General features: G+C 42.7%; 1 protein-coding gene and 1 long non-coding RNA gene across 2 annotated transcripts in view; one reads left to right on the top strand and one right to left on the bottom strand.

Annotated features, from left to right (window-relative positions):
* Window positions 1-13,317, bottom strand: part of MAP7 (microtubule associated protein 7) — a 159,052-nt gene extending 145,735 nt beyond the window's left edge. Inside the window, exon 1 of the mRNA XM_061207674.1 lies at window positions 13,135-13,317. Coding sequence (XP_061063657.1) covers window positions 13,135-13,201 — 67 coding nt within the window. The 5' untranslated portion in view covers window positions 13,202-13,317. The remainder of the gene's footprint in view (window positions 1-13,134) is intronic.
* Window positions 13,318-16,714: 3,397 nt separating this feature from the next.
* LOC133102654 (uncharacterized) lies at window positions 16,715-18,414 on the top strand. Its single transcript, XR_009703027.1, has 3 exons — window positions 16,715-16,752; window positions 18,064-18,163; window positions 18,269-18,414. It is a non-coding gene; the product is annotated as an uncharacterized LOC133102654 (long non-coding RNA).
* The last annotated feature ends 62 nt before the right edge of the window (window positions 18,415-18,476 follow it).

Here is an 18,476-nt window from a genome sequence, read left to right as displayed (position 1 = left end):
AAGAATTATACAATTCTCCTGCATAGTTCTGAAATCAACCTAGAGGAAAGAAGTGACTAACAGAAATGCTAAATTATATGATCATGGTGGGTAGGTTTGAGGTTTGGTCATTTTCATTCAGTGAAGGCCCACACTGAAAAGGATAAGCACATCCATTGTAACTGTCAGCAACCAACCAGAACACCAAAAACCTTAATCTAAATTATACAGGTAAGAGAGAAGTATACTTGGGGTTAGCAAGCCCAGAAGCTTTTAATATTTGCAACTGCTAAGCAAAAGATGTCCCTAGTGCAACAATAATCGCTTTTTAAAAAAAGATAGGAAGCATTAATTTCCATGTAGATACTACTAGCAACCCAGTTCGTTTTTTGATAAATACAGCTTCTTTTAATCTTGCCTGACCCAGGGTCATCGAGATTTTAGGGGGCTCTTATATAGAAATAAATAACATCTCAGAAGGATGAACATGTTGATAAGGACACTTAGGGCGCCCCAAACCTCATCTCTAATACCTTTTACCTTTCATATTCGTGTTCTAAGCCCTTGCTTTAAAACTCATGTAAACTTCAGACAGGCAACTGAGGAAGGATTATAATGCCAAAGACTTGGCGAACTTCCTAAACCACCACAAATGGACCATTTTACCTTTTATCATAAGGCAAAACGGCTACACTTCCACTGTTGAAGGTACTAAAATCTTTGATGTGTTTAAAAAAAAAAAAGGTTGTTCCAAACACATGCAATATTGCAGTAAAGGAATCAAAGTCATAATAAAAAATCTCTCCTCCCTCCCAAATTTTTTTGCTGGAGATAGTACTAGCTGGTTTCCATACAGGCATAGAGGAAGAGACTTGCCCTGAAACCCCTAAAACAAGAAGCACCCCTCTTAGAGCCCAGGGCCAGGCTGCTTCCAGCCCACTGGAAAAAGACCTTGTTCTTGTCTTCTGTTTACAAACAAGAAGAGGGTGGTTTTTGTTTAGTTTGGTTTAAACCAGACCTGTTTGTTTTAAAAACAATTGCAATGATGCAAATTGTTCCGTGAACATGTTTCCAGATAGGTACATCAATACAGAAAACGATTTGCTCTGTACAGCAAAAAGTCACTGCACACTTCACAGCTAGTGCGGAACTCGATTTCACAGGTGTCTAAAGGCCGTATGCCGAGTCCTACTTCTGAAACAGGAGCCAGATGTAGGTAGAACAGCCTTTTTCTCCTTCCTTCTGACATTCTGTGCTCCTCCTCTTCCAAAACCTTCTTGAATGAAACCCTGCCCGCCTTCACAATGACATGTGATTCTAATCACATATATGGTTTAGGATTTGTGTTGCACAAGTTGGTGGATGATTGGGACCATTTTTTTTTTTTCCTCCATGCTCAGCGAGTAGCAGGCAAACGTTGAACCAGATCGGTTTGTAAATAAATGGGATGACATTCTCAAAGTTGACTACTTCAGTTACAGCTGGACCACCAAGAATTCAATCAGAAATGCCAAACTAGTGTTCTTTCCTGTGAGGATTCATTGGATTATAAGATTATGGGGTTTTTCTATTCAAAGGCATTTGCCCTCTCATAGGTCTCCTGGACTAAAAATGGCTCCAGCTCCCTTTTCTCAATTTATTTTAACGTTTCCTTTCTACTGTAGAGCTATTTCTTCTACTTGTATTTTACTTCCTGATACCCAGCCGGGGACTTATGCAAAGTCACTGTACAAAGCATGCGGATGTATCTTTTTATATACACAACGAGGGCATCTTCACCAAGTTTGTGAAACTTCTCACGAAAGTTTGCGGAAGGCAAGCTGTATATGCTTCGTCTATTTTTCTCGCAGAGAAACATTCAGTGAAGTGACAGTGACATGTGACGGAAATAACAGACCTGGCAAGTCCATCTTTTTGGTTTAAAAAGAATGGAAGTCCGTCTTTCATTTAAAGTGCAATAGGGGCTTCCCTGGTGGCGCAGTGGTTGAGAATCTGCCTGCCAATGCAGGGGACACGGGTTCGAGCCCTGGTCTGGGAAGATCCCACATGCCGCGGAGCAACTAGGCCCGTGAGCCACAATTACTGAGCCTGCGCGTCTAGAGCCTGTGCTCCGCAGCAAGAGAGGCCGCGATAGTGAGAGGCCCGCGCACCGCGATGAAGAGTGGCCCCCACTTGCCACAACTAGAGAAAGCCCTCGCACAGAAACGGAGACCCAACACAGCCATAAATAAATAAATAAATAAATAAGACTTTCTATTTCACTGTCTTTATTAAAAAAAAAAAAATAAAGTGCAATAATTCTGTAGCAATCATACTTTAAGAACTTAAAACTTAGAATGATAATATAGTAATAAAAAACACTTTTGAATACCATAAAAATGAAACAAAAATAAGGCAGGAAGGGCTGGCCTGGGCGTCCAACTCAATTACAACACAATCCACGAATCTCACAGGCCAGTGTGTAGCAATCTACTACTGGAAGGTTTTGTGCATCATTTTGACAGGTGGAAAGCACCACTGTGCTTTGATGATGCTTCCCATACCTGAGCCAAGCCAATGGCCCTGTGATCACAGCTGCAGTCAGGCCTAAATCAGCATTACATTTGTATTCTCATTACGGAGACTTACAATTATAAATAAAAATTTGCTTAAGGGAGAAATTTAGCGTGCCAGGGTATGTCCACAGTTTCAGTGATGCAGTACCAATCCTTAATAATCAGGACCACAATAATTATAACACTTCATGCTGATGCTGTGTCAGGCACTTATCTATGTACGTTACATGTATCAATTCATTTAATCCTCACCCTATGAGGCTGGTACCACTATCTCTGTTTTAAAAAGGAAGAAACTGAGGAAGACGAATGGTCAAATGACTTGCCCGACATCCCTTAGGTTGTGCGTCGGGAGCAGGGAAGAGATTGCAACCCAGGCGGCCAGACCCCAGAGTCCCAGGACAAAGTAATAGTTTAGCATTATCCCTAAATAACTTGGTAGTCAATTTTTGAGACATATAGCTTCACACGTGCTCAGTTTCAGTATAATCTTGAGGGGAAAAAAAAAAAAAGAATTAAAGATACTTTCTCCAGGGATCACAGCCATTCCATCTCCCCTACTGCCCTTTTCCTTTTGGTCCTGGATTTTTACAGCTGTGCAGACGCCAGCTGCAAGGAGGAGAAAAGAGGAAACCAGTTCTGCCAAAGGTAAGCTCTCCCTGGAAGGGCTTCAAATCACAATGGATGGCACCACAAAACCTCACAAGCACACACAAATGCAACTCAGAAGTGCGTCTAGAAGTTCTGACACACAGAGCCAGAGATATTCAGGTGAGGTGATGTTCAAAGCCATAGATGTGAATAATACCGTTGAGAAAAAATGCAAAGTGAAAAGAGCAGAGGTTACCAGACTGAGCCTCCGGTAGAGTAATATCTAATGAGGAGAAAGAAGAGAGGCGAAGGTAGGAAAGTTTAGCCCAGAGGGTATTAGCGTCAGTGCAGGCAGAAGGCGGAAGGGGAGAGCATCACGGCGAAGGTCATCCTTGTGTCAAGTATTTACAGACAGAAGAAACAAGGCCTGGTCTCCAAAGCCAGGCATCTGGTGATTAGAGTTCATGGGTCACCATGAAAATCTCTGGGAAAAGTATGTTATTTTCTACAAAGAGAACCCTTTAATTATCTATCCGAAACTGACCTTTCCTTGTTTTGAGGAGGAGGAGGAAGAGGAAGGCAGTGTGACAACAAAGCAAAGTAGACAAAAAGAAAGCTAACTACCTAACATTTTGTCTACCTGAACATATTCAGACATAAAAGTGCATAAATGTCCTGGAATATATGTGTACATAATACTTGGCTATTCAAGTGGACTCATACCCATATTCACTTCTACCTTTCCTTTAAAAAAAATTACTGGGGTAAAATAAGAGATAACGTGAGTAACCTCACTAGATTGGGGGCAGTAGCTGTTACGATTTTCCAGGTGGTTTTTATAAGATACACTCGACACCTCCAAATTAAACCTAAGGTCAAATGGAAGAGCACTAAATAGGAAATGGATCTAAAGTAGTTTTCGACCTTGACTCCACATTGGAACCACCTGGGGAATTTAAAAAATACTGCCACCTGGCTCCCACCCCTAGAGATCCTCAGATAATTGCCTAGGGTGCGGCGTGGGCATCCAGGTATTTAAAAGATCCCCAAGTGATTTTTCACTCACTGCCAAGATTGAGAAGCAATGATCTGAACCAATGATGCTCCAGCACATGACCTCAATAATCGGTTCAACAACATAACCGTATGGCCAAGGAGAGAGTTATATTTAACTGAACCCACCAGGACTGTGGGGTGTACTAATTTAGAGCATCTACCATGAATAGAAACCAATCCAGCAGGAATGCAGGAAGCATGCAACCAGGCCCTGTTTGGTGTCTCTGCCACACTAAAGAGTCCGGTCGGGAGCTTCTGGGAAACAGAGGCCTGGATTAAAATCTTGAAAAGCAGCCCGGTACATTTACTGTAGTCAATTATGCACATTACTGCCACCAAAACAGGCCTTGTGTTGGGTTGTGGGAACACTAAAAGAAGGGGGGTTTCCTTCCAGAATTTCACCTTGGAATTTAAACTTTTCCTAGAATATAGCTTCTTTTGTACTTTAAATGGTGTCAGGGATACAAGTTTTATACATGGAAGGTTATGCCATAGTAAGTAGTAATGCTTCTGTTTACCAGAAAGCCAACTCCAAAAAGGAGGCTTTAATAGCATTAAAAAAGGCACAAAAGAAATTTTAACATATCCCAAATCTCAATACTCTATACTTAAATATACACAGTTTTACTAACAATGCTTGCAAAGCTCAGTTCACATATACCAAATGCATTTCACTCAGCTTCCTTTCTGCTTAGTTTTGCATCCCTACATTCATCTGCGCTATCTGGTCAGGTGTGTCAATTGTCAGCATTTTCTCACAATTCTCTTTCACAACTGCTTCTGTAGGAGCTTTCAAGGATGAGGAACTGTTGAGTGCAGTGAATTCTTGCTGTCAAAAATATATTACTCTTCAAATCAAAATTCAAAGTGGCACCTATTAAAAGAAAACCTTATAGATTTTCTCAACTGGCTATTTCTCAAATAAAGATGCTAAGGAGAACAGTAAACAAATAGAGAAAAACCATCTGACACCATTTAAATTTGTGAACTATAAGTCAGAGCATTTTCAAGAGTTAATGAAGAGGGGACTTCGCTGGCGGTCCAGTGGTTAAAGCTCCGAGCTTCCAGTGCAGGGTAAGCAGGTTCGATCCCTGGTCGGGGAACCAAGATCCCACGTGCTGCATGGCACAGCCAAAAATAAATAAAATAAAATGTGATACGGTTTAAAAAAATTTTTTTTAAAAAGAGTTAATGAAGAGGAAGAAAGCACTGACCCACTGAAGAGCTAGACAAACTTTAAAACTTGATTTTCTATGGATAAAGAAGATGTGACTATCTATCTACATATTATATATATATCTACACACACACACACACACACACACACACACACACACACACACACACAATGGAATACTACTCAGCCATAAAAAAGAACGAAATAATGCCATTTGCAGCAACATGGATGCAACTACAGATTATCATACTAAGTGAAGTAAGTCAGAAAGAGAAAGACAAATACCATATGATATCGCTTATATGTGAAATCTATAATATGCCACAAATGAACCTATCTACAAAACAGAAACAGACTCACAAAGAGAAGAGACTTGTGGTTGCCAAGGGGTGGGGTGGGGTGGGGGAGGGATGGACTGGGGGTTTGGGGTTAGTAGATGCAAACTATTACATATAGAATGGATAAACAAGGTCCTACTGTATAGCACAGGGAACTATATTCAATATCCTGGGATAAACTATAATGGAAAAGAACGTAAAAAAGAATGTATATATGTGTATACTGAGTGACTGTGCTGTACAGCAGAAATTAACACAACATTGTAAATCAACTATACTTCAATAAAAAGTTTTAAAAAATGGATTTTCTAGAAAAAAGTAAGCCTGAACATCATACACATTTAGCATATAGAACCTTAGACCATGCTCAGTGATTAAATGTCCAAAGACATTATCAAGACTTTTTACAAAGCTCTGCAAGTACACTTCAGTAACTGAGAACAGATACTAAGTACCGGGTTTGACAACATAAATTCTGCCAACAAAGAGTAATCCAGACAATAAAACAAATTACAGCATCAATATTTCCAGCTTTCTAACTGCAAAAAACACCAAAAAAGTTATTTCCAAATTCTGGAAAGCCGTATCTCAAGGGATTAGAAGACAGACATTAAGGAGGAGAAGAGAATTTGGATTGGCATGGGATGCGCTGGATGACAGCACTTCTGTTCATAATCAACTTCAGAAGGCAGACTCCACAAGAAATAAATACTACGGGGAAAAAAAAGAATAAAGAAGCCAATGATATTAGAGCCAAATAAAAACTCCACATTATACCCGGGCTCTGGGAGCAACTCTACCTCCACAAGTTTTCCTAGTTCAAGTGTGCATCATTTAGCATCCCTAAGGGCACTATTTTACTTTGAGGTGATTACATTGCTTTACTAAAATAACTTGGTGAAATGGCTAAAAAACAAAACTAAACATTACAACATCAAGTGTTGGCAAGGATGCAGAGCAAGTAAGACTCACATACATTGCTTGTAGGAATGCAAGATTGCACAGCCATTCCAGAGAACAGTTCATCAGTTTCTTATAAACATACACTTACATATGAGTCAGCAATTCCACTCCCAGGTATTTCCCTTAGATAAATAAGAAAAACCTGTACATAAATGTTTACAGCAGCATTATTTATATCACCAAAGCCTGGAAATAACCCAATGTTTCTCAGTGGGTGGATGGATTAATCTGTGGGACTTGCTTACAATTGGCAAACTACCACCAATAAATATTGATACACAAAACACGTCTGAATCTCAAATGCATTATGCTAAGCGAAAAAAATTCAGACTCAAAAGTCTATGTGAGAAGATGTGGTACATATATACAATGGAATATTACTCGGCCAAAAGGAATGAAATTGGGTCATTTATAGAGACATGGATGGACCTAGAGTCTGTCATACAGAGTGAAAGTCAGAAAGAGAAAAACAGATATCGTATGCTAACACATATACATGGAATCTAGAAAAATGGTACAGATGAACCAGTTTGCAAGGTAGAAATAGAGACACAGATGTAGAGAACAAACATATGGACACCAAGGGGGGGAAAGCGGGGTGGGGGGGGTATGAACTGGGAGATTGGGGTTGACATGTATACACTAATACGTATAAAATAGATAACTAATAAGAACCTGCTGTATAAAAAAATAAAATTAAATTAAAAAAAAACAAAGTCTATGTGTATGATTACACTTCTATGACACTCTGGAAGAGGCAAAACTAGGATGGTGAACAGATCAGTGGTTGCCAGGCGTTAAGGATAGGAGAACCTGATTGCAGAGGGCTGGCATGAGGGAATTCTCTGGGGCAAGAGAACTCTTCCGGATCATTATCATAGTGGTGGTTACATGACTATACATTCGACAAAACAATGAACTGTACACCCCCCAAAGCAGTAAACTGTATGCAAAGTAAAAAGTTTTAATTAGAAAAATTTCAAGGGGGCACTTCCCTGGTGGTGCAGTGGTTAAGAATCCTCCTGCCAATGCAGGGGACACGGGTTCGAGCCCTGGTCCAGGAAGATCCCACATGTCACGGAGCAACTAAGCCCTCGAGCCACAACTACTGAGTCTGCGCTCTAGAGCCCACGTGCCACAACTACTGAAGCCCGCGTGCCTAGAGCCCGTGCTCTGGAACAAGAGAAGCCACCACAATGAGAAGCCCGCGCACCGCAACAAAGAGTAGCCCCCGCTCACCGCAACTAGAGAAAGCCCGCGGGCAGCAACGAAGACTCAGGGCAGCCAAATATAAATAAATAATAAATAAATAAATAAACTTAAAAAAGAAAAATTTCAAGGATTTGACATTTTTTCCTTTCACCAGTGAACTTTATGGAGGGTCTTTTAAATTGGCTATCTTTACTTTCCAACTGCTAGTCTATTAATCACATAATCTGCTACATCCCCTGAAATGCCTCTTCTGGGGGTGATCAGTGACTACTCGGTAACCACGCCAATGGGTTTTTTTTCCCTCTTCACTCTCTGAATCCTTGACCTCCTCGTCCCTCTCCCTTGGCAGGTACGGCATTGCTCAATTATGCTTTTCCTGACTTTCTGGCTTTTCCACCTTCTTTGCTGGTTCTTCCTCCTCCTGTGCTTGAAGTGTTGTCTCATTCCCTTTCCATTTTTCTTTCAAAACTCTCCTCACCCTCATGGCTTCAATCACGTTCCCATTATGGAATGAATCCCAGAGTCCCAACCTGTTTTTCTTCTTATTCCCATCCTTCCATGTGCCCATTAGGCATATCTACTTACACGTCCCCCTTGCATCTCAAATCTCCATGTTTAAAGCAGAGATTTTTCTAGTTCTCCTACCAAAAGCAGGTCCTCCTCATGACTATTTTCACGCCACCCTTAAACCAACAAGCCAAACTTAAACCTGGTGTATAATATTATATGTCAACTTTTTACCAGCATCCTTTGACACATGCCTCTGTAGAATCTTGAATTAATCATTCTCTTCCCATTTCCACTGCCATGCCATAGTGCTGGCCCAACGCCTGCCCAGAAGACTTCTGCAGGAACTTCAAAGCTGGTCTGTATGTAGCTGAATGTGCCCTTCTTAAATCCCTCCTCTAGTCTACACTGCTACTTCAAAATGAGGATCACATGGGTAGAATACCGATCACCTCACTATCACCAGAGATTTGGCTAACCTGCCTGGTTATGCATATGTTCCTCATACACTCTCCCCTTCCCCCGCCCCGTGATACCCTTCCCAAAGCAGCAAAAATCAATCAAGGGAATGACTTTCCTAGATGAAGGGACCATGCATTCCTAAAAGGCACAGCTGAGCTCTTCTGCTAGACTTTGCAATCAAGTTTTCAAGATCCATGGGTAGAGAATTACCTAATTTATCACACTTTATTAAAGATATGTTATCCTTAGGAATCATCAACATTTCCTCACTGCCTGCAGAATCATGTACTAACCTCTTAAGCTTGATCACTCCACAATTTGGCCTCAATGTGCCTTCATTCCTAATCCATCTTCTAGACTCTTTCATGATGAGCCTCACACAACTCAATATGACCAAAACTTTGCTCTTTTCCACATCTGCACCTTTATTTTTCTCTCTTTCCTCCATTCAACTCTATATGTCATTTACCCATTTTTAAAATTTAAATTACTATGCCCAGTATGTTTTCCATGATGAAAGACCACAGCTAGAAGTAATTCTTTCTTCACTTAACTCCTCATAACCTGCAATTATTTGTTTGTGAGTGATGTTTTCCTTTTGAAATCCACGGATCATGTCTTCATCAACCTTTCAGTCACCATAAAGCTTTATAGAAGGTACATATTTCTTGGTCAAATTATGCTAAGCCTCAATATTTTCAATTCTTATAACAATATGAGACCTGAGTTTTAAAAAACAACCCATTTCAAATGATTTTTTGTCATGCACCAGGAGGCAAAGATGTTAGATTTTTTTTTTTTTAGAGAACATGCCAATACAAATTAGTGTTTCACACACATGCCTAACTAATGATATCAAATAAATGCACTCCCCTGAGCACAAATGCCTCATCTAATAATACTTTCCTCCTATTTCGCAAGATGCAAAGGTAAGAGCCAGCCAAAATATAACAGGAAAAAAGTTATCTATTCACTTGGAATGAAGCATTAATAGCTTTAGGACGTGAATTTCAAAACAATGAGTTTAATAACAAATTGTAGTCTGAACCCCATCTAACAGTTTTTATTTGCAGATATTTGTAGACTCTGAAATCTAAGACCTTAAATATCACTTTTTAATTTGGAAAAATGCAGTGAAGGGTCATGATCCAGATCACAAAAAAGGCCCATGTTCTTCCACTGCACTGCCTGCTAAAGAGAGAAAAAGCCCAATTCCAGGTTCTATGTCATTTTCCCCAAAGGAATAGCAACAGAATTCACAGATTATAGGTATTAACTTACTCCCTGTGCATGAAAGTGTGCTCTTATGAGTTAGTCAAAAGCACCTTTAACTTTGGTCTTAATTCAGTAGGCTTTTTAAAAGGAAGTTATTAAATTGAGAAATTAGCCCTGCACACTTTCACAGCTCTGGAGCACTAGCCTTAAGATTAAGTACACAAAGCCTGGGCAGAGGCAATTTTGTGAATTTCAATCTGTTACTCAAAATAATAATTAAAAAAGGACTTGACATCCTCTAGTGGTGAAATTGAAAACTTGTTTCCAAGTCAATTATTTTTCTCAGTTCTTGCCTACCTTTTGTTATTGAAATATATGTGGAAAGAACTGTTCATTCTCAAGAAAAATTTAAAAAATCACCATAAAGAATGTGAGTTGACTACCTTTGAGTAGAAAATATATACTGATAGAAATAGCTTTTAAATGTTGAAAGAAATATGATTTTTATATGCTACCTTTCAATATTCTTAACAAATGTCTCATTTTATAGCTCATATACTGCCAATTTTCAATCCATCTTTGATACACATACATACATATGTATATAATTATGAACACATTGCAGGTGTTATTTTTATAATCACCTGAGATTCTAAACTAAATTGCCCTAAAATTAGACCACAGTCTTTGCACAAGGACAGAAAAACTAAGAGAGACATTTAAGAATGGGCCCTACCGCCTAACAACCAGTCCTAAAAAGGGAATAAAATGAATCTCTCAACAAATGTTGCCATTTGAGGTGGCAGTTTTCACCTCTTGATGGTAATAAAAGACAGAAATCCCCACCCCACCCCCAAAAAACCCACCTCAATACAATCCTGTAATTGTTAAAAAAAATAATGACTTGCAGCATTTGAATGTTACAATGTGCAATATGTCCATAAGAATAAAGTACTACATTGAAGTCTGATACTCAGGTATAGGTCACATGTTTTAAATATACGGAAAACTTCATAAGTTGTTAAAATTCAAGCAGTCCTCACCTGTGCACTCAAAATATCGCTACCTAGATTTAAATATATATATATATTTCACCTTTCTTCTTCTTTGACACCTGCTCACACACGTGCTCTGAGCACAAAAAACCTTAATAGTAATCCAGGGCTAGAAAAATAGGAAAAAGATGTGAGCCGGCAATAAGTTTTAGTTAAATTATAAAGTACAATTATTTGAAAGACCGTTTATAAAATTTGTCCCTTGGAAACTGGAGTTTCTAGGTAGAGATGTGGAAGAATTGTTTTCTATGAAGGAGACGGCAGCCAATTAAATTGCCCTCTTCCTAAAGAAAATATTTCACTGACAGCCACAGGGTTGATTTGTAGGTTAATTGTTAGAAGCATGACCAGTTTGTTAGTTAACATGCTTGGGCACTGAATAAGCTAGTTTGTAGTTCACTTACATCTGAACAACTTGTTCATGTGCAGATTCTAGGAAGTGTTTATTTATTTATTTATTTGAGCAAAAACTACTGTGTACAGAAGCAGTTTTTTTTTTTTTCTTTGTGGGGATTAGGCACCAAACCATTTATATTCTCAATGAGGATGCTGCCCTCCTGCTGCCCTCTCTTGGGGGACCGTAACCCTCAGCACCCGGCTTATCAACTTCCCTAAAGCAATTACAAAGGCACGTCCTCTAAGCCACCCCTTCCCCATCGCAAACGAAAATAATGACCTGCCAATCTTTCAAACATTTTAAGACAAAATAAACCACCCTACAGGAAGTTGCGTGACTTCAAAGTAAACAAGTTCAAGATCCCTTGTCTTAACCGCAGGTAATTTGGCTGGAGGGATTAAGTCATTAGTCTTTAGGCGCCCAAACTCTACCTGGCAGAACCGATACATCATTTGCAAATACTCTTATAGCTTTTTCGGACCTTTCACATTAAAATAAGCATACCTTCTAAGTCAATACCTCTTTTTTGAGGGTAGGGGGAGTCTTACATTTAGATAACAATTGTTTCCAATTATGTGTAAGCAGAAAACACAACACAGTTGGGGAGCCTGCAATTTGAATGTCTTTTTAACATAAGAAACTGCCTCACCGCCCCCATCCCAAGTGTAGGAAGGTACCAGAAACAGTTTACTGGCCAAGAATAGAAGAGGGGACCAGGAGAGAGGGGTGGATCTGCAAGAAAAAACTATCGCGAGGGGGAAAATCGGCTGCATATAATAAAATGGGGGAGGGGAGGACTTAATGCTCTTGGAGATGTGAGCTCCTGCCCCTGCCTCTAGCGTGGAAGTTGGGAAGAGGGGGTTCCTCTACACAGCGCCCTGATGAGCCGAGCCAACGTTCCCGCCTTGGGTTGGTGCACGGACTAAAAACATGAACGCCGAGGACCCTTGTTTCAAGTCAACGAATCTGAGCCCCCCAGCACCTGTAGGCCCCCATCATCCTGCAGCTAGCCCCTGCCTCGCGACCCCAGATCTCAGAACTCTCGTGAGCCGGTCGTAACTGCGGACCCCAGGGCAGCGGGCGGGCGCTGCTCACGCGCGACCATCGCGCCGGGCACCCGGTGCGCCGGTTAAGGCCAGAGAGTTTGCGCAGAAAAGGGTAATCCTGCTAGCCGTACCTGGCCGAGGATTTTCCGGCTGGCGGTTTGATTTGGGGGATACGATTTTCTCATTCAATTGAATTAGACCCAGCCCGGCAGGTGGGAGAGGGGCGGCCAGCGTCTCTCCACTTCCTCCTCCCGCCCGCGCTCCCTGACGCGTTTCCACCTGTTTGGGGTAAGTCGAGCTGGAGCGCAAGACGGGCGACCGGCACTGCGGCCGGGCGCCGGCGAACTTGGGCGCCGGGGCCGAGCAGCCGACGCGCGGAGGCGGAGGGCGGAGGGCAAGCGGGCTCCGAGCCGGGGTGCGCGGCGCGCCGGGCTGGCCTTTCCGGGCCGCGGCCGGGCGGGGGAGGGGAGCGCCGGCGCCCCGCGCGAGCCCACTCCCCCCACCCCCCCAGCCCCCCAGCCCTGCTCGCTCTTCCCGGCCCGAGTCCGCCGGACCACCACCTGCCCCCGCAGCTCAGTCACCTGTTTCGCTCTGCGCAGCGCCATCGCCGCCCGTGTGGCGGTCGCCGCCAGCTCTCAGGTCCGCCATGGTGCTCCGATGACGCTCCCGGAGAGCCGCTCCGCCCTCTTCCTCGGCTTGGCTCCCGCCGGCCCCCCCGCCTGCCGGGCCCCCGGACCAGACAGGTGAACGCCGTCAGGGAAGGGCGGAGGAAGGAAAGAGCGAGCGCTCGCGAGCCCGAGGCGGCCTGGGCCCGGCGCGCGGGCGCGCCCCCTCGTGGGCAGGTGCGGCGTGGCAGCCACTCCGACTCGCGGCTGGGTTTCCGCAACCAGAGAGCGGGCGGAGCCAGGCACCTGGGCCGCGAGCTTCAGGCCCCGGCTGCCCGCACCTCGAGGTCTGGAGGCGGGTCGGCGACGCTTGGTGGCGCTAGGAACTGGGACGGTCTGAGGATCAGTCAAAGTGAGGCGAAAGCATGCGGACGCTCTATTCGTCTCTGAGCTCTGAAGCAGCCAGGTCAATGTTAGTTTCGCCAGGACTGGCGTTCATGGTGACAGCCGCCAAAGAGTATGAATGCCACGTGGAAAGCCGAAGTACACGGGCTGGATTCCACACTGCGGTCCGGTCTCCATTATGCGTTTTAGGACGCCATTGTTGATGACCAGTCTTTTCACCAGGCTTCTATATCTGATGAACCCCAGGGCATACAGCTTAATGAAACTTGTGCCCAGTGATGTGGCTTTTCTTATTCTTGATTTCCGGTTAGCAACTACCTTGCGACTCCTGTCTTGCTCCCGAAGACCAGGAAAAAAAGCAGTAGAAAACAACAGTTTCTTTTTTTAAAGAAACATTATTAGCTGCGGAGAAACCAATTTCTGCTCTAATAAGCAAATAAACGTTAAGCAACAAAATGCTGAGAAAAAAAAAAGTAGCCTGTATAAATGGAAACATAAAGGAACAAAACTGAGCAGCGCTCAGTTCTGCCTCGTTACACAGAGAGGTACTCCCACAGACTCGGTTGGCTGAACACAAACGGCAAGCTCCCAACAGTTTAAAACCCTTTCAAGGACTTCAGCAGAATCTAGTGGACACCCAAGCGTGCCTGAGAACAGTGTTGGATTTCTCGCTAGGGTGACAATTCTTACCATCCTTGCACGCACATCCTGCCACTGAGCCCAGCAGTGGACTGGTTTTATTTGGTTTACTGGGTCACTGGCTGACTAGGCAGAGGTTTTGCTTAAGGGACACGTGCTGTGGTTTGTAGTCCTGGATTTTCCCTTAGTGCCATTTCTACAGTGAACTAGGCAAACTGATCATTTAGCAATATGATCTTCCTAAATCACATTCAAATACCTCTTCTCACACTTCTAATCGATAAAAATAAAACACCAGGTGAGTGGAAGTAGTTTCAGACCTCAGCTTGGGCCCAAGCAAAGATATATTTTACTACATTGTCACCAGAGTTTAAGACACTTTCCTGTGAACATCAGAAAGACTCCCTTAGCTGAATTTTGAGAGTTGAACTCTCTGGAAGAACCTTGGGAAAAGGAGGTGATTTGTTTTCAAAAGGAGGTGTTTGTTTTCTGCTATACCATTTACTGAAGTAAACCGATGAGTTCTTTCTTTGACTCCCCACCCCCCAAAATATCGAAGACTAACTGGTGTTTTTATTTGTATGGGTGTTTGGTTTTTGGGTTTGTGTGTGCTTATCCCTTCTCTCATTCTTTTGGTAACTTATGTTTCAGTTTGTCACAAGTTACACACAAAAAAAAATGCAATAAGAAACACACCAGAATTCTTCACTTGGGCCCTATACAGACTTTGCATTCCAAACCTCACGCGGTGTCTGTAATAGGGTGGACTGTTGTGTGAATGCAGGAATGGATGACGTCCGTTAAATGTCACCCACCACCACGTTGTGCTTTCTGTTGTCCTTTACTTAGAACATGGAAGCCATCTGTCCTGAGCTCCCACATCCATCTCAGAATCTCACGGAATCATCATGATTCCCTTTCCCGGGGAGGAGCTGAACTTCCAGATGCCACCCCCTCTGCTTCTGCCTCCTTTGAAATCCCTCCCTCCTCCCTACTCCTCGAGTGCCTCCATTCAAGGCACTCTGCCCCAACAAATACATTCAGGAGTCTTTGATTCAGAACATTTCTTCCTTTGACTTCCCACCCTCCCAATCTCTTGTCATACGTTTTGTTCACCAAAGGGTATACATGTGTGGACTCTGGTGCCATCATCAGCTTACCATCTTTGTTTAACCAGCTGTGGTCTTTCTTACCTGTCTATAAAAACCTTCTAGGTCACAAAATCAAATAACCTGTTATTATTTTTTAATCCATCATTCCCTTAGACTTTCTGCAGCCCTCGACCCTGATCGTCTTCCTCTTGGCTTACGCCACTGGCCTGGTTTTTTTCTCATTCCTCTGTGACTAGTTCTTTTGTCTTTTTGTGGACTTAAATTCCTCCTCCTTCTCGACTTGTCCCCAAACTTCCCTCCTCCCCAAATCTTAGGCCATAACCTTTCTGCTCTACTCTGTTTTTCACAGTCCTCATTTACTATTATCTCCATGCAAGTGACTCCTAAATCCAGAATCAATACTCTTGACCTCAGTCCTGACTTCCACCAATACATTCTCGATGGTCTCCACACATTGTAGCACGATGCCCTGCCATTAATTCAACATGTCCCAGACCAGCACCACCCCAAACTTGCCTATTTTTGAATCCTTCTCCCACTCACATAGGCTCAACATCTATCCTTTCGTTTTCATTGTCATCACTGCCCAAATCCGTGTTCCCAAATCTTGTCAATTCATTGTTCTAATTCCACCTTCTCAATTCCTATCGCTCTAACTCCTACTAGACCCTCATTCACATCTGAAACAGTCTCTGAACTGCTCTGTTCAACTTCCGTTCCCCCTCATTTACCCAACACAACTTCACCAGGTTAATCTTCTAATACACAGCTACTTTACACACACCCACTCCCTTGCTCAAAAAAACGTGAGTCCCCGTTTCTACATAATTAAATACTAACTTCACTTCCCTCCCTGACCACCCCCCAATCACATCCTGAGCTCTCTACTATCCCATTTTCCACTTTTCATCTCTATAATTTATATTTCCAGCCAAGTAAGAATTTGAATGAGTTAAAATTTTTGTATGCTTTAATGCAATATAAAAGTTGTTCACTTTCTCTAGAACACGTTGAAAATCTCTTTCTGCCTTTGTTCTTGGAGCTCTCTGCCCAGAGTGACTTCTCCAGTCCTGACTAATTTAATAATTCCTTCCTTCCAAGGCCTCCTCAGTGAAGCCTGTTCCACCTGCCCAGGCTCCCAGCAAGCCTGTCCTCTGAACCTCTCCAGGGCCTTCTGAGCTTGCCATTTGTCCAGCCTTTAACACAGACTAGATGTGATTTGTTACTGCAAATCTGTCTCTTCAATCTGATACGAATTACTTGGTGGCAGGGACTTTGTCTTCTCTTTCTCTATAGGTGTCCGTAAAGTCTGGAGCCATCAATTATTTGATTTGTTGACAGACTGCAGATGTCCTTGATGACACACGTGCCTTGCCTGCATTCTGAGCTTGATGGGCTTCACGTATCTCTCTCCTCCTGCTACAGCGCCTCACACAGAGTAAGCATTCCAGTGGGTTCACAATAATTCCTCAGTGTCAGACTGTTTCATGTGACGGCTTGGGAATGAATGAAACAAAATATGCAATGACAGAATTGGGAGAGAGAGGTCAAAATGTGGTTAAAAAGAAACATTGGATCTACTTTCCCCAGCAAATTCCAGTTTTATTTCTCTAATGAGACTGCCGCCAGCACCCATGCATAACTGTTTTGTTACAAACCATCTTTCTGGGTTCAGCTCTGGACCTTCACTTCTCTGTAAAGCCTTTCTTGACCCCCTCTGGCAGTTAGATGTAACTATAGCACTTACTACATGTACTGTTGTTTTATTGTCCTGATTCCACCTCTGACAGTGAGCTTCAGGGCCAAGAACTGTGTCTTCTTCATGCACAGGATGCAGTACCCAGGACGTATTTAATAAGTACTTTGGAGTGAATAATGAGGTAACACTAGCAGGCAGCAGCGCAGTGTTCACTATCTGCTAAGCATTGCACTATGCACCTCACCTGCCTTATTTTATTTAAATCTTAGCGCAATCCCATGTTATTTCCCTGTTTCAAATGAGGAAACCCAGACTGGGAGAGGTTAATTAGTTTGCCCAAGGTCACCAGGTGAGTGGTAGTTTTGCTCCAGGCCTGCATACTTAGACTCTTGCTGCACTAAATGAACAATGAATAGTAACCATCTGACTGCCACCTCAATGGAAAGGGGCTGTCCGTGTACCTCTCCAGGTGTCACTTGGAATTAGGAGGTGGGGCTTGATAGTTTTAAGTTATCTGTAGAGCTTTGTAAAAAGACCTCTGGGCCCTACCCCAAACCAATAACAATGGTTTCTCTGAGGTGGTAGCATCAATATAGTTTTTAAAGCATCCAGGTCATGATAATGTGAAGCTGGGTTGAGACTCACTGGCCTAGATGGATGCCAAAGGCCTTTTAATGCAAACCTTTCATGAAAATTGGGCCATAATGGAATTGCCTTCTTTTGTGACTAAGACCCAGAATTCTGGAAAAAAAAAAAAACGAAAACAAGAATAAAAAAAACCTAGTGATGCTAGTCTGGGAATGTATTATGAACCATGTAGGGATAGTGGAACATTTGCCCATATATATAGGGTAAGAGGAAGATCCCAAGGGGAGATTAAATCATTAAAGAGTCGGCTGAAGATGGGTAGCATGATCCTGTATATGGTCTAAAAAAAGCACTTTACCATTACAGGTGGGGATATGAACTGTGGCTTAATGAAGAAGTTACCCTGTGTTTCAATATGAGTGAAATGATATATCATTTAATTTATACCTCACCTCCTTTGAGATTCCCCACAGGACACAGGAGGCAACTATCTGTCCTCAGGAGTGGGATGTAAGAAAAAGATGCACCTATGTTGTTTCAAGTATCAAATGAGGACATATCGGTGAGAACTTTTCGCATACTCTAATGCAATATACAAAAAATATATTGTATGCTGATGGGACTTCCCTGGTGGCGCAGCAGATAAGACTCTGTGCTCCCAATGCAGGGGGCCTGGGTTCGATCCCTGGTCAGGGAACTAGATCCCACACGCATGCCACAACTAAGGAGACTGCGAGCCGCAACTAAGGAGCCAGCAAGCTACAACTAAAGGAGCCCTGGAGCCGCAACTAAGGAGCCCACCTGCTGCAACTACAACCTAATGCAACCAAATAAATAAATGAATATTAAAAAAAAAAAAAAAATATATATATATA

The sequence above is a fragment of the Eubalaena glacialis genome, chromosome 12 (assembly GCF_028564815.1).
Source record: "Eubalaena glacialis isolate mEubGla1 chromosome 12, mEubGla1.1.hap2.+ XY, whole genome shotgun sequence".
NCBI lineage: Eukaryota > Metazoa > Chordata > Mammalia > Artiodactyla > Balaenidae > Eubalaena > Eubalaena glacialis.
Note: the sequence above shows the minus strand (reverse complement) of the source record. Positions and strands in the feature narration are given on the sequence as shown.